At 38.6% G+C, this 17,207-nt stretch overlaps 1 protein-coding gene across 1 annotated transcript; it reads right to left on the reverse strand.

Annotated features, from left to right (window-relative positions):
* Nucleotides 1-1,693: 1,693 nt before the first annotated feature.
* On the reverse strand, nucleotides 1,694-2,294 carry LOC123847058 (mitochondrial import inner membrane translocase subunit Tim9-like). The gene is made up of 2 exons (XM_045879186.1): nucleotides 2,153-2,294; nucleotides 1,694-1,884 (listed from the first exon to the last, which is right to left on the reverse strand). The coding sequence occupies exons 1-2, from the start codon at nucleotides 2,292-2,294 to the stop codon at nucleotides 1,694-1,696; spliced, it is 333 nt and encodes a 110-aa protein (XP_045735142.1).
* Nucleotides 2,295-17,207: the final 14,913 nt, after the last annotated feature.

A 17,207-nucleotide genomic window follows, 5' to 3' on the forward strand; every position in this document is an offset into this window, starting at 1 on the left:
TGTCCATCTTCTGTCCCCACCATTTCTCTGACTACCGAAAGCTTTTAAAGCCCAGACCTTTCTCCGATAAACCTTCCTCAAGTCAGAAGTATTTATTCCTTCTGTGATCCCAAAGAATATTTTAATGTTTGTTACTCATATATATTGTAAGCTTCTCAGGCAGGGACACTGTGACTTACTCATTTTTGCATTTTCTGAGCTCTCATCCATTACAGGTTGATATGTATGTAACTCTTACATATAGAAAGAGCTCAGTAAATATTTGATGATAAATTGTATCTTTATAATTGGTTAATGTAGAATGTACATGGAGTACAATTTACACAGTGCTGAAGTTTTCATTTCAGTAACAATTCATGGGTATATGTACAGGGTTATTAATTATGGATGTTATTTCTAATAATAAAATATTGGGAAAAAAGAATTGTATCTCTTGAAGTTCCTTTTAGTTCTCTGATTCTAAAATTATCATTCATTATTTATTTCTTTAAATAAAGAAAGAATTGCTTTGGGCTAAATATTTCTCCCTGGGGTAGAAATATGTTAGGGCTATTCTACAAACTAAAAGTACATAAGGAGTTTAATCACGGTATAATTAAGAGCTAGAGTTTTATGGAAATGCCAGTGAATTTTGCCACAAAAGAATAATGAGCTTCTTTCTTATGAAAACGATATGATCTGTGGGACATTACTTTTAAAGGAAGTGAGAACTGTGCATAAAAATGGTCAGCTTCATTAACAGTGCAATTAAAAATTTTTTTCTTTTGTCTTTATTTTCTGTTATGAAAGTAACCTAGACAAGATACTGATTAAGCATGAAGTCAGGACTCAAGATATCCCATGTATTTATTTGAGTTTGTTTGTATTAGTAACTTCAATACTTAGTGATAGAAAAGTTTGCAGTGCAAACGAATATCCAGGTCTCCTTTCCTTCTTGGGAACACAGGACTACACAGGACTTGGACCTAAGCAGAGCCATGTGACGGTTCTGGCCAAGACAATTTGAATGGGAGTGATGTGTGACAGTGGAAAAGCCAACATGTTTCTTCCATTCTCTTCCCTTGTCTTAGCAATCATAGAGGAAACTGTGGGCTGAAATGACAGAGATGCAAGGTTAAAGCAGCCCTAATTATGTATGTGTTTGGAGGTGCCTAGGTGGCTCACTTGGTTAAGCAACTGCCCTCCCTCATGTGCTCTCTTTCTCTCTCTCATTCTCTCTCTCTCTAATAAATAAATAAAATCTTAAAAAAAAAAAAAAGAAATTATATATGTGTTTGTTTGTTTTTTGGCAAGTAATTATTTTATGTATTTACCAGAAACTTAAAGCAGACATGAATGAACAGGAATACTTGGAGGATGACCGTGATTGAAAAACATTTCAACATATCCAGGGTCTAGTTAGAACAGTATGGTATCATATAATATAAATAACTGTTCACTGAAATTTCCATTTATTTTAATAATAAAATTTTTTTCTTTCTTATACATGAATGAACTCTTATTTTGCTTTAAAATTAATAATCACAGTTGAATAAGTAATAGTTTATTTTTCTAATCAAGTGACTGACTTGCTGAATATTAAAGGCTCAACAAATGTTGCATCTTATTTTCATCAAACAACAAGAGTTTCTATTTTGATTATTCCTGGTAAACAGTAATTTTTTTTCTCCACTGGTTTCCATTTGCCAAGCAGTTAAACAGATAGACAGTTTAACACGGTTGTTTTTGCTCTAAGCATTTCTATCAGATGAATCCTCATTTCCAGAGCAGTAGCTGTTGGCAATCTTCTCTTTAAAGTCCATCCCAGGACTTCTTTATCATGGTTGGCCAAGAGTCCTGCTTTGGCTGCCACACCTTTGTTCTGCTGCATGTGATATTCCTGAACTCTCATGGATAATCTTTGCATCATTAAAATATACATATATATTTTTAAAAATTTATTTATTTATTTTAGCGAGAGTGGGGGGCAGAGGGAGAGGGACAGAGAGAGAATCTCAAGCAGACTCCCCAATGAACACAGAGCCCGACGCGGGGCTCCATCTCATGACCCTGAGATCATGACCTGAGCTAAAACCAAGAGCTGGATGCCCAACTGACTGAGCCACCCAGGTGCCCCTCATTTAAAAATATTTTTATAAACAATGTTCTGAACAGGTGGTCTCATCAGGTTTTACTTCTTTTGTTGTGTGGTCTGTAACACTGTCCAAAAAGGAGGTTTCTGTAAATTTATTGTAGGCTCCAAGAATTTCCTTACACTGTTTTATCTGATCAGATCCTGGTATTTGTGCAGCCATATTCTTTTGGTACATTTATTAGCTACCCTTTCTGATGATGCATGAGTTTCCATTTGGCTCTGGAAAAGCAACTGTTCATCCTTTGCTTGAATGACTCCAGGGAGGCCTGATGTCTTAAGTATGGGCTTTCCCATCCACCAGTATGAGGCTGGGAGGCTGTACTGCCCCTGTAATAACCCACTTAACAGATGAGGAGACCGAGACAGAGAGAAATTTTTTTTAAAGATTTCTATTTATTTATCTGAGAGAGAGCAAGAGAGAGGAGAGCGAGAGAGAGCACAAGCAGGGGGAGGGGCAGAGGAAGTGGAAGAAGCTGATTCCCCGCTGAGCAGGGAGCACAATGTGGGGCTTGGTCCCAGGGATCCCAGGATGCCGGGATGAGGACCTGAGCCAAAGGCAGATGCTTAACTGACTGAGCCACCCAGGTGCCCTGACATAGAGAAATTTAACTCACCTAGGGTCACAGAATTCATAAGGTTTAGAGCTGGGATTTAAACCTACATCTGATCTGATACCAAGGTTCATTTACTTCCTGCATATGCTCTAGAGTCATTTGGTTTATTCACATATTTGTAACTTCTAAGTCAATGCAAAAGTAGAACTGGGTTCTATGGTGTCAAGTGTAATATTTTTTAAAGGAGCATGGGGAATTTCTTGGGATTTTTAGAAACTTTATTACCTTGGGGGCAAAAGGGGAAATTTCTGGTTCATGTGACCTACTTCATTTTTAAAGTACCCATAAATTGGGCACAGAATAAGATTAGAGCAAAGTCCTTGTAGGATTTAGGAATGATGATGTGATTAATATATCTTGATTTAACAGTGATGACAGCGTACAATAATTAGCAGCTTAATAAGTTAAATTTCATTAATATGTCTTTTGGGAAAGACTCTTTGTCAGATTAAGTAAGATTCTGTGCTTTGATTGCCTATGAAGTTTTGAACTGAGCTTGGCTCTCCACTATATGGATCAAATCCCAAAGTCCTGGCTTTACTCATCCGTCATTTCTTTGACTCCTTAGGGAATCATGACTTGAATGAAGACAAATACTATTATTTTAAACATTTATTCTTGGCAATAAAAATCCAACCAGGACCCTAAGTAATGAATTGGAAAATGATTATACCCTATTAAAGGTATTAGTTGGTATTAGTTGCTTTTGGGACATTTTATTATACCTTTTTTGGGTGGTAGAAATATAAGAAATACTAATTCTTCGGGGCTCCCTGAAAAATCTGGGAGTCTACAGGCAAGGAAATATACAAGATGACCTCAGACATTTTGTTGGGCCAAAAATTAAGGGAAATACTCAAAGACTAATGGGTGTGTGTGTGTCACAGGAATATGCAAGTCAGCTTGAAGGGACTCCTCTTATCAAAATTGGGGAACTATTTGAACATTAAAAAAGAATATTGACTGTGACTAACAGTGGAAAGAAGAGAACTTTATAGTCACTTCAGAGGAACAATGTATCATAGAAACAGTGTATGCAGGTTAAGGACTTGATCTAAGTTTGAATCCTGACTCCATTATCTTTTTTTTTTTTTTTTTAAGATTTATTTATTTGAGAGAGAGAGAAAGAGAGAGAGAGAAACCCAGGCACAATCCATGCTGAGTGTGGAGTCTGATGCCGGGCTTGATCTCAGGACCCTGAGATCATGACCTGAGCCAAAACCAAGAGTCAGATGCTTAACCGACTGTGCCACCCAGGCACCCTTCCATTATCTTTTGCTGTTAAGGTCTTAAACCTTTCCATGCCTCAGTTTCCATGTCTGTAAAATGGTAATAATAACAATAATACCTACCTCAGAGTGGTGATAAGAGGATTAACTAAGATAACATAAGCAAAGTGTTTAAAATAGTCCCTGGGACATAGCGTATGCTAAATACATTCTATTTGTTATTATTACTTTTATTATTATTGTCTGTGATACTATACCAGCCTTGGGCTTTTTGTTGTTGTTGTTGTTATGGCAAATTGTTTTATTTTTTTCCCCACCTTTCTTGAGGTATAATTGATCTGTAACATTGTGTAAGTTCAAGGCATACAACATATTGACTGGATGCACATGTATTGTGAAATGATGACCACAGTAGTGTTTGCTAACACCTCTATCACCTCACATAATTACCATTTCCTTTTTGTGGTGAGAACGTTTAAGATCTACTCTCTTAGTAACTTTCAAGTATATAATATTGTAGTGTTAACTATAATCACCATGCTGATGTTAGGTCCTCAGAACTTACTCATTTTATAACTGGAATATTCTTTACCCTTTGACCAACATCTCCCCATTTCCCACAACCCTTCAGGTCCTGGCAGCTGCTACCATTATTCTACTCTCTTGCCTTGTAGTGTCTTTTTTTAATATTTTATTTATTTATTTGACAGAGAGCAAGAGTGACAGAGATCACAGAGTGAGAATGAGAAGCAGACTCCTTGCTGAGGGTAGAGCCGGATGCAGGACTCGATCCCAGGACCCTGAGATCATGACCTGAGCCTAAGGCAGACGCTTAACTGACTGAGCCACCCCGGCACCCCTCCTTGTAGTGTCCTTAACTAGCTTTGGTATCAGGGTAATGCTGGCCTTGTAAAATGTGTTTGGGAGTGTTCTCTCCTCTTCAATTTTTTTTTTTTTTTTTGGAAGAGTTTGAGAAGGATTGGTATTAACTCTTCTTTAAATGTTTGGTACAATTCACCAGGGAAACCATCTAGTCCTGGGTTTTTCATTGTTGGGAGATCTCTGATTACTGATTCAATCTCCTTACTTGTTACTAGAGTTTCTATTTCTTCATAATTTAGTCTTGGTAGGTTGTGTGTTTCTAGGAATTTATCTATTTCTTCTAGGTTATCCAATCTGTTGACATAATTGTTCATAGTACTGTTTTATGATCATTTGTATATTTGTGATATAACATGTAATGTCTCCTTTTTCTTTTCTGATTTAATTTATTTGAGTCTTCTCTCTTTTTTTCTTACTTAGTCTATCTGAAGGTTTGTCAATTTTGTTTGTCTTTTCAAAAAACCAGCCCTTAGTTTCATTGATCTTTTCTATTGCTTTTCTGGTCTCTATTTCATTATTTCAGCTCTGATCTTTGTTATTTCCTTTCTTCTGCTAACTTTGCAGCCCTGGGCTTTCTTACTGTGGACTTAAAACAAAACAAAACAAAACAAAACAGGAGTGCACTTCTCATTGGATTTTTATTATAGCTGACTTGCTATCAAATACAGTAAGTCATCTCAGAGGCCCCTGTGATACCAGGAAAATGGTGAAACAAAAAGTTGTCAGATAGAAAATCTGTGGAAATCTCTCTGCTGTGTGAAGAGCAGTTCTGTGGTTCACTGGCCTGTGAGTCTTCAGACCCAAGCAGAGGGATTGGGTGCGAGCTGCAGGGGTGGGGGTGGTGGGGTCTCGATGCAGAGGCCACAGCTGGCCTCCCAGTGTTTCCTAATTGAGAATCAGTACTGAAAATAGGATAGTGCTCCCAATGAAGAGATGATTGAAGGCTGAGAGTAGAAACCCCAGAGGCCCAGAGGATTAAAGAGCAGCCTGGACGGGGGCACTTAGGGAGAAGGGACCTTGTAGTCAGCAAACCTCCAGTGTTGAGTTGGGCCAGTTGAAGTTTGCTTGGCTGTTGATTTCCCTGTGTGACCCCTAGGAAGTGCCTCATCAAGAAGCCTGTGAGGAATCACATTACCTGCCCTTCTCTCTTTCTGGAACCTTGTAAGATATTTGTCTTAATCCTACTTCAATTCATGTTCATTGAGATTGTATTTGAAGTAGTATTAATTGACCATAAAACTTCTTAGCCTTCCTTTAACTCCTTTGGAAAACCCACCTATAGGAGTGGAGAAAGAACATTTTTGTCTCCAAGTCAATTTCACATTTCATTGTTAAAACAATCTGTGTCTAGAAATCGTGTTTAGTACCAAATGCAGCTTCAGTTTTGTTAAGGTACGATAATCACACAGGTAGGGGTTGTGGTTCAGATTTTCACTAGATGCATAACTTGCCTGGGACAGAGCAAATGCCTAAATCAAGGGAGAGCAACGTTAGTCCGTATTTTAAGCTTTCCACTGGCGTAGTTGGCCGTATGACAGAGTCTAAACGTCAAATAGATTGTGTGTGCACTTGGATACATTATTTCATTTTTCTTTTTTCTTTTTAAAGATTTTATTTATTTATTTGACAGAGAGAGACACAGCGAGAGAGGGAACACAAGCAGGGGGAGTGGGAGAGGGAGAAGCAGGCTCCCTGCAGAGCAGGGAGCCCGATGCGGGACTCGATCCCAGGACCCTGGAATCATGACCTGAGCCAAAGGCAGTCGCTTAACCAACTGAGCCACCCAGGCGCCCTATTTCATTTTTCTGAAACTCAGTTTCTCCATACATCAAGGCTGCACATGGTGGCTGTGATCATACTCCAGTCCCTGTTTAGTTCTTTTTTTTTGTTTGTTTTATTCAGAAAAATTGTTTTAGAGCAAGTTTAGGTTTCCAGCAAAATTGAGGGGAAGGTAGAGATTTCCCATATTTCGCCTGCCTCCACACCTGCATGACCTCCCCCATTATCAACACCCCCGACCCAGTTGGTACATTTGAAACAGTTGATGATCCTACATTGACATATCATAATCACCCAAAATCCATAGTTTACTTTATGATTCACTCATGGCATTATATGTTCTCTGGCTTTGAACAAATGTATGATAACATGGATCCATCATTATGGTATCATTCAGGGTATTTTCACTGCTCTAAAATTCCTGTGCTCCAACTTTTCACAACCCCTACCTTGCCCCTCAGCTACCACTGATTTTTTTACTGCTCCATAGTTTTGCCTTTTCCAGAATGTCATATAGTTGGAATCAGACAGATATAACCTTTTTGGATTGGCTTCTTTCACTTTGTAATATACATTTAAGGTTCCTCCATGTCTCATCATGGCTTAGTAACTCATTTCTTTTTAGTGCTGAATAACATTCTGTTCTCTGAATCTCCCGTATTACCCTACTGAAGTCATCTTGGTTGCTTCCAAGTTTTAGCAATTATGAATAAATCTTCTATAAATATCTGTGTGCAGGTTCTTATGTGGACATAAGTTTTCAACTCCTTTGCCTAAATACCAAAGAATGTAATTGTTGGATTGTATGGTAAGAGTATGTTTAGTTTTATCAGAAACTGTCAAACTGTCTTTTACAAAATAGCTATACCATTTACATTCCCATCACCAATGAATGAGAATTCCTGTTGCTCCATATCCTCTCCAGCGTTTGGTACTTTCAGTGTTGTGGATTATGGCCATTCTAATATGTGTGTAGTGGTATCTTATGGTTGTTTTAATTTGCATTTCTCTGATAACATACGACATGGAGCATCTTTATGTATGCTTATTCTCCATCTGTATATCTTCTTCGATGAGGTGTCTGTTGAAGTCTTTGGCCCATTTTTGAATTGGGTTTTGTTTCTTATTGTTGAGTTTTAAGAGTTCTTTGTATATTTTGGGTAACAGTCCTTTATCAGATGTGTCTTTTGCAAATATATTCTCCCAGTCTGTGGCTTGACTCCTCATTCTCTTGACAGGGTCTTTCACAGAGCAGAAGTTTTTAATTTTAATGAAATCCAGTTTATTCATTATTTCTTTCATGGATCTAAATGGATCTTTCATTATTTATTTCATTGTATCTAAAATGTTGTTGCCATATATAAAGTCATCTAGATTTTCTCCTGTGTTATCTTCTAGGAGTTTTATAGTTTTGTGTTTTACCTTTAGGTCTGTGATCCATTTGAGTTAATTTTTGTGAAGGATGTAAGGTCTTTGTCTCAATTCATTTTTTTTTAAAGATTTTATTTATTTATTTAACAGAGAGAGAGACAGTGAGACAGGGAACACAAGCAGGGGGAGTGGGAGAGGGAGAAGCAGGCTTCCTGCTGAACAGAGAGCCCGATGTGGGGCTTGATCCCAGGAACCTGGGATCATGACCTGAGCCGAAGGCAGACACTTAACGACTGAGCCACCCAGGTGCCCCTCAGTTCATTTTTTTTGCACATTCAGTTGTTCCAGCACCATTTGTTGAAAAGACTTCCTTTGCTCTGTTGTATTATCTTTGCTCCTTGGTCAAAGATCAGTTGACTATATTTATATGGGTCTGTTTCTGGCTCTGTATTCAGTTCCTTTTTTTTCTCCTATAAATTCCTCTCCTCTTTTCTGTGGATTGTCCAGTGGAAAGGGTTGGCTTTATTTATGCTACCGAGCGTGCTGTCTGGCTCCTAGGTCAGTGTTTCAACATATATCATTTACGTCATGAAGGATCATCACTTGGGACTCAACAAATTTCTACTAGAATTCAAGATTCTTAATAGAATACATAAGTGGCATGATTGCTCTTCCTAAGAAACCAACATCCTAACAGGAAAAAAAAATCCTTGAGAGCATCTTGCTTCTCCCCCTGCCCCCCCGCCCCACCAAGTTTATCTACATTATATGTGGCAGACAAGGATTTTTCAGGAATGCTTAAGGAGAGGGATAGACTGTCTTTCTCTGCCTATTTCTTTCTATATTTTGTCTCCATTTGTTTTTTTTTTTTAAAGATTTTATTTATTTATTTGAGAGAGAGAATGAGAGACAGAGAGCATGAGAGGGAGGAGGGTCAGGGGGAGAAGCAGACCCCCTGCTAAGCAAGGAGTCCGATATGGGACTCGATCCTGGGACTCCAGGATCATGACCTGAGCCGAAGGCAGTCGCTTAACCAACTGAGCCACCCAGGCGCCCCTGTCTCCATTTGTTTTAATCCCTGTCTTGCATTTACAGTAATATTCCCCTTATGAAACATTTGTAAGTGTGGATTTAGTTCCATAAATTTGTCCTGAAACCATAAGACTTTCAGTTCACATTATATTAAGCTGCAGTCAGCATTCATATGAATTTCCAGTCATTCTCTATGGAGGTAATTTTAAAAAGATGTACCTGGGAGTTGGGAAAAAAAAAGGAGGGAAACGGGTCAAATTGGGAGCAGAAGTTTTTACTGTGCAGCCCTAGGGAAGAGCAGGGAAGTGGAGCCAAGGTAAACCTGAGCCCAAGGGCAGCACTCCTGCTTGCGAGTGGGAGGAGGGTGCCAGCAGATACGACAGACTGCTGGAGCAGAACCTGGGGTACTGTAACCTTCTGGTGTGTTTCCAGCCTGGAAGTATCATGGGGGCACTAAGGCTGTACAACCCAAGCATGGATGGGAAATCTGAGAAATGCCAGTTCAGTTTTAGGGTATGCTGAATATTTTATAGAAACCTTAATCAAAGGAGCTTTCATCTCAAGGTTTAGATAACTATGGGACTGCCGGTGGCCTACTCATGACTAGTCTTTTATCCTTACTAAACAGAATCTTCTCTCTCTTTTTTCTTTTTCTTTTTAATTTAAATTCAAGTTAGGTAACATATAGTGTATTATTAGTTTCAGGGGTAGAGTTTGGTGATTCATCAGTTGCATGTAACACCCAGTACTCATTACATCAGGTGCCTTCCTTAATGCCCATCACCCAGTTACCCCGTCCCCCCACCCACCTCCCTTCCAGCAACCCTCAGTTTGTTTCCTAGAGTTAAGAGTCTCCTGTGGTTTGCTTCTCTCTCTGTTTTTGTCATATTTTATTTTTCCTTTGCTTCCCCTATGTTCATCTGTTTTGTTTCTTAAATTCCACATATGAGTGAAATCATATGATAATTGTCTTTCTCTGAGTTAGTTATTTTGCTTAGCATAATACCCTCTAGTTCCATCCATGTCATTGCAAATGGCAAGATTTCATTCTTTTTGATGACTGAGTAATATTCCACTGTGTGTGTGTGTGTGTGTGTGTGTGTGTGTGTGTACCACATCTTCTTTATCCATTCATCTGTCAATGGACATCTGGGCTCTTTCCATATTTTGCCAATTGTGGATATTGCTGCTATAAACATTGGGGTACATGTGCCCCCTTGAATCACTATTTTTGTATCCTTTGGGTAAATGCTTAGTAGTGTAATTGCTGGGTTGTAGGATAGTTCTATTTTTAACTTTTTGAGGAACCTCCAACCTTTTCAGGTTTTCCAGAGTGGCTACACCAGCTTGCATTCCCACCAACAGTGTAAGAGGGTTCCCCTTTCCCCACATCCTCACCAACATCTGTTGTTTCCTGAATTGTTAATTTTAGGTATTCTGACCAGTGTGAGGTGTATCTCATTGTGGTTTTGATTTGTATTTCCCTCATGATGAGTGATGTTGCGCATTTTTTCATGTGTCTGTTGGCCATTTGTATGTCTTCTGTGGAGAAATGTCAGGTTCATGTCTTCTGCCCATTACTTGACTGGATTTTTGGTTTTTCGGTGTTGAGTTTGGTAAGTTCATTATAGATTTTGGATACTAGCCCTTTATCTGATATGTCATTTGCAAATATCTTCTCCCATTCTGTAGGTTGTCTTTTAGTTCTGTTGATTGTTTCCTTTGCTGTACAAAAGCTTTTTATGCTGATGAAGTCCTGATAGTCCATTTTTGCTTTTGTTTCTCTTGCTTCTGGAGATGTGTCCAGCAAGAAGTTGCTATGGCCAAGGTCAAAGAGGTTGCTGCCTGTGTTGTCCTCTAGGATTTTGGTTGTTTCCTGTCTCACATTTAGGTCTTTCATCCATTTTGAATTTATTTTTGGGTATGGTGTAAGAAAGTGGTTCAGTTTCATTCTTCTGCATGTGGCTGTCCAATTTTCCCAGCACCATTTGTTGAAGAGACTTCTCCATTGGACCTTCTCTCCTGTTTTGTCGAAGATGAGTTGACCATAGAGGTGAGGGTCCATTTCTGGGCTCTCTATTCTGTTCCACTGATGTATGTGTCTACTTTTGTGCCTGTACCATACTCTCTTGGTGATTACAGCTTTGTTTTGTTTTTTAAGATTTTATTTATTTATTTGTCAGAGAGAGAGAGAGAGAGCACAAGCAGGGAGAGTAGCAAGCAGAGGGAGAGGGAGAAGCAGACTTCCTGCTAAGCAGGGAACCCAACATGGGGCCTGATCCCAGGGTCCTGGGATCATGACCTGAGCCAAAGGCAGACGCCCAACCAACTGAGCCACTCAGGTGCCCAATTACAGCTTTGTGATACAGTTTGAAGTCTGGAATTGTGATGCCTTCAGCTTTGGTTTTCTTTTCAAGATTGCTTTGGCTATTCAGGTTCTTTCCTGGTTCCATACAAATTTCAGAATTATTTGTTCCAGCTCTGTGAAAAATGCTGGTGTTATTTATTTATTTTTTTAATCTTTATTATTATTATTACTTTTTTATTATTTTTTTAAAAATTTTATTATGTTATGTTAGTCACCATACAATACATCATTGGTTTTTGTGGTGATCCACAATCCATTGTTTTCGTATAATACCCAGTGCTCCATGCAGTACGTGCCCTCCTTAATACCCATCACTGAGCTAACCAACACACCCTCCCCCCTCCCCTCTAAAACCCTGTTTGTTTCTCAGAGTCCATAGTCTCTCATGGTTCATCTCTCCCTCCAATTCCCCACCCCCCATTTTTCCCTTCCTTCTCCTAATGTCCTCCATGCTATTCCTTATGTTCCACAAATAAGTGAAACCATATGATAATTGACTTTCTCTGCTTGACTTATTTCACTTCGCATAATCTCCTCCAGTCCCATCCATGTTGATGTAAAAGTTGGGTATTCATCCTTTCTGGTGGCTGAGTAATATTCCATTGTATATATGGACCACATCTTCTTTATCCATTCATCTGTTGAAGGGCATCTCAGCTCTTTCCACAGCTTGGCTATTGCGGACATTGCTGCTATGAACATTGGGGTGCATATGGCCCTTCTTTTCACTACATCTGTGTCTTTGGGGTAAATACCCAGAAGTGCAATTGCTGGGTCATAGGGTAGCTCTATTTTTAAATTTTTGAGGAACCTCCACGCTGTTTTCCAAAGTGGCTGTACCAACTTGCATTCCCACCAACAGTGTAAGAGGGTTCCCCTTTCTCCACAACCTCTCCAACATTTGTTGTTTCTTTCCCTGTCCATTTTTGCCATTCTAACTGGTGTAAGATGGTATCTCAGTGTGGTTTTGACTTGGATTTCCCTGATGGCTAATGATGATGGACATTTTTTCATGTGTCTGTTAGCCGTTTGTATGTCTTCTTCAGAGAAGTGTCTCTTCATATCTTCTGCCCACTTTTTGACTTGATTATTTGTTTTTTGGGTGTTGAGTTTGAGAAGTTCTTTACAGATCTTGGATACCAGCCCTTTACCTGTAGTGTCATTTGCAAATATCTTCTCCCATTCTGTGGGTTGCCTCTTTGTTTTGTTGACTGTTTCCTTTGCTGTGCAGAAGCTTTTTATCTTGATGAAGTCCCAAAAGTTCATTTTTGCTTTTTTTTCACTAGCTTTTGGAGATGTATCTTGAAAGAAGTTGCTATGGGCGATGTCAAAGAGGTTACTGCCTATGTTCTCCTCTAGGATTTGGATGGATTCCTGTCTCACATTGAGGTCTTTCATCCACTTTGAGTTTATCTTTGTGAATGGTGTTAGAGAATGGTCGAGTTTCATTCTTCTGCATGTGGCTGTCCAATTTTCCCAGCACCATTTATTGAAGAGACTATCTTTTTTCCATTGCATGTTTTTTCTTGCTTTGTCAAAGATTATTTGACTATAGAATTGAGGGTCCATATCTGGGTTTTCTATTCTGTTCCATTGGTCTATATGTCTGTTTTTGTGCCAGTACCATGCTGTCTTGGTGATCACAGCTTAGTAATAGAGCTTGAAATTGGGCAATGTGATGCCCCCAGCTTTGTTTTTCTTTTTCAACATTTCCTTGGCAATTCGGGGTCTTTTCTGATTCCATACAAATTTTAGGATTGTTTGTTAAAATGCTGGTGTTATTTTGATGAGGATTACACTGAATGTATAGATTGCTTTGGGTAGGAGAGACATTTTAACACTGTTTTTCTTCCAATCCATGACCATGGAATATCTTTCCATTTTCTTGTGTCTTCCTCAATTTCTTTCATTAAACAGAACCTTCTCTCTGATCAGGGTGGCAATACACCAGCTAAAAACTGCATTACCCAGCCTCCTTTGCAGTTAGGGGTGGGTGTGTGGCTAATTCTGGCCAAAGGACATAGGTGGAAGTTGCCACATGTGGGCTTCATGGAAAGTACCTTCAAAAGTGGGCTTACTCAGCCTGCAAGCTCCTTTTGCCTTTTCTCTTCCTATCTGAAATAGAGTTGTGGCTGCTGGAGCTGTTGGGGCCATTTTGTAAATGTGATGGGACCTTGAAGTTAGAAGACACGTGCTAGGGATGGTATAGAAAAAGATAGGAGGCTGGGACACTGATAACATCATGGAGCCACCATATCAGCTGGGGAATGCTTTCCTTTTCCTTTTTTTTTTAATACGAGAACAGTTATTGGGTCTCTGTCACAGATGAATATAATTTTTAATGAAAAGAGATTCTCCACCTTTTTGGACATCTCGAGCATAGGAAGGAGAAATGCCCAACTCTGAATCATAAAATCATCAAAGGCATTTATCCTTGAATAGTGGACCAGATGCTGAAAAAGTTAATCTTTTTCTTTCAGATTAGAACTCCTTGTTTTTCTTTCAGATTATAAAAAAATAACAAATACTTGTTGTAAAAAGAAATTCAAACAAAACTAAAATGCACAAAATGAAAAGTGAGAATATCTTCTAATTCCACCCTCCAGAGTAACCACTGTTAAATGGGGTTTCTATTTTTCAAAGAATTTCCTTCCTTTGTATCTACACATATAAAAATATAAAATAATTTATTTATTTATTTAAAAAAAGATTTTATTTATTTATTTGACACACAGAGAGAAAGCACACAAGCAGGGGGAGAGGCAGAGGGAGAGGGATAAGCAGGCTCCCTACTGAGCAGGGAGCCCCATGCAGGGCCCGATCCCAGGAACCCCAGATCATGACCTGAGCCGAAGGCAGATGCTTAACCAACTGAGCTACCCAGGTGCCCCAAAATATAAAATAATTTAAAATATTTTCTTGACAAGCATGTTTTCTTCAAGGAAAATAAGTTGATAAACGTTTTCAGGGAGATCCTGACATCTAAATAGATTGTGACAATAAATAAATAAAATTAACTGTACTATAACTATTATCACTATTTTAAGATATGTAAAAAATGTCATTGATAATCTCATTTCCATGAGTGATTATTTCAAACCCAAGTTCTTCAGTCAGGTGGCCTGACCTGTTCAACCACTGTTATTATTCCACTCAATGTATGAGAATGTTCAACGCTCCATTGTCTAAAGATATGAACAAAAAAACCCTTTTCCCTGACCTTATGTCTACTACTAGCTACTGCTCTGTCTTCACCACAGGGTCACACTTGAGAGTGTGGTCCACAATCTCTTCTTCTCACTTGTGTGGGAATCTAGTTTTGGTCTCCACCATTCCAATGGTCTCCTAAGGGATCTATTTAGCAGATATAGTCTTGGTTTTATTTCATTGGCACCTGGTTTTGGTGGCTACTCCCTCCTTAAATCATTCTCCCTTTGTATTCACAACACCACATACTTTTGTCTTCCACTTCTTCACCCATCTCTTTGGGTCATTCTCAGGTTCTTTTTTTTAATCCTTATTTCTTTTCAGCCCCAGAATGTCTATAATGGGAGTGGCTTCTTAACCTAGAAGGAGGAGGATAGAGGCTGGGTGGTTAGGTAGGTGGAAATTGGGTTTTTTTTTTTACACATGCTTGAGAAAACATCAGTTGCCATATCAAAGACTGGGGTTATATCTAAATGAATGTAAAGGGACCAAAGATTCTCACCCTTCACCATTATTGGACACCTACCCCATTTCCATAGTTTACCAACTATGAGCTGATGACAGCAAAGTATATTGAGATAGTAAACATCAGCCCAGAAATAGAAAAGTAAATATATGCCTAGGGCTGAGTGAATAAATATGAGTCCTGCTAAAAAACAGACTGTGATAATAGACATATATACAGAGCTAACTACAAAGTCAACAGAAAATATTATTTCTCTCAAGGTCATATTGCAGCAGTAAAATACTCTAACAGTCCTTTCTTTTGAATAATTACTGCTTTCTTAACAATGACACCCAAGACCCGTTTTTGGTCCTTCTGCCTTCCGAACAAAGATTACTACTACTACTGTCCTCACTTCATCACAGCTTCCAATTCCAGAGCAGATCCCCATTTCTCCTACTCCTGCCTCAAAACTCATTAAAAGTAAGTCCTAATCCTACAAAAAGCCCCCTCCATTCCCTCTTAGAGGCCCCAGTGTTTCTCATGGTATATATTCTCTCTTGTTGCAGCAAGCTGAATAAACCTAACTTTGTTGGATTACATTTGTGTTTCCTGTGAATTTTATTGGATTGGCTTTATTGCTATAGTTCCCATGCAGGTCTCATTCCTGATTTATATTCCAACTATTTACTGAACATCTCCCCTTGCACGTTTTGCCAGTGACTTGAATAAAATGTGTCCAAAGTTGAACTCATTTTTTTTTTCTATGAAAAGGCTTGTTCCATCTTTCTCTTCTCTTGATTAATGAGTCCATTATTTAGTTTTTTAAACCCAAAACTTGGGAATAATTCTAGATTTTTTCTCATTTTCTTCTCACTCATCACCAAGTTCTGTTAGTTATATCCCTTAAATATGCCTCAAATGTGTCTTTCCTTTTCATCCTCATCATCATAAGATTAGGTCTTCATCATTTCACACCTAAAGCCCTCCCCCCCATTTCCAGTATTATCTTCTCCAAGAACTAGGGTCCTGTTATTATATGTGAGTAGTTTTTGTTAAATACATTAAGTAGTCCTTAAGGTCTTTAACCATGTGGGTTAAAATACTCCACTTTATGTTGAAGGCTGGTGTTTTATTGATGTCAGTCACCCGAGGAAGAAATGTTGATCTCAAATTAGAAACAAACCAGTAAAGATGGACTGTCTAAATGGGCAGCATCACGGAAATCTGGTTTACTTGCTTTTGTCCATGAAGGTGTTGAAAGCCTAGTAGCAATGGTGGGTTACAATTATTTTAAAAAAGCCAAAACTGAAGCTGGCGGTAGTTAGGACAATTCTTGGGTCTCCAATGCAGATATCTCAGATGGTGTGAAACTCAGGTGTAAGCCTCCTAGGGAAGCATCTGAAAGTGACAAATCTGACTGGCCATAATTCTGTTCTTTTTATTGTTTTTTATTCTTTTATTGTTTGTGTTGAATTCCCAATTCTACCTTAGAATAAAATAAATTCTCTTCACAGGCTCTCACCTAAATTTCTTTGCTTAGGGTATAAGGAAAAGAGTTTGTATGTATTTCTGAGCCAGGCTGTAAAGGGCATTTCAGTACCTGGCTGTAAAGGGCATTTCAGTATCTGGCTGTAAAGGGCATTTCAGTACCCAGGGAGAAGAGAGAAAGGGACATGAAGAACCACTTCATTAACCTTAGGAGATTTACTTCTAGAGCTAAATCTTGGAGAGTTTGGGTTTTGTTAGATTAAAAGATTTGGGATTCTTTGATTAAAGTCTTTCAGTGAACCCCTTCACTTTTCATCAGGATAAAGCAAGTCCTTAGCTTAGCTTATAAGGACTTTAATATCCTACTCCCAGACTATTTTAACTGTTTTATTCTTCTAAACACACACACACACACACACACACTACAGCCATCTAAAAAATATTGAGGAGTCATAAGTACATGCTTCCTTCTCAGTCTCCTGGTCCAGTTTTTCTTAGTTTCACTGCTGTTACTTTTATTATCTCTCACAAACTTTCTTGCATGTTGTGGAAAACCTATCCACTGATAGTTCAAGAATATTACACTTTATAACTTCTTTTATTCTCAGAAAGGAACCAACTTTCTTTCTTTCTTTTTTTTTTTTTAGAGATTTTA

This window comes from Mirounga angustirostris, unplaced genomic scaffold (genome assembly GCF_029215605.1).
Source record: "Mirounga angustirostris isolate CCGP_5_RB_7025 unplaced genomic scaffold, mMirAng1.0.hap1 SCAF_6, whole genome shotgun sequence".
In the NCBI taxonomy this organism is placed as follows: domain Eukaryota; kingdom Metazoa; phylum Chordata; class Mammalia; order Carnivora; family Phocidae; genus Mirounga; species Mirounga angustirostris.

Coding starts and splice junctions, on each gene's coding strand:
- LOC123847058 (XM_045879186.1), bottom strand. CDS start 2,294: ATGGCTGCACAAATACCAGGATCTGATCAGATAAAACAGTGTAAGGAA. Junction 1,885..2,152: donor AAAACCTGATGAGACCACCT/GTTCAGAACATT, acceptor TATCCATGAGAG/TTCAGGAATATCACATGCAG.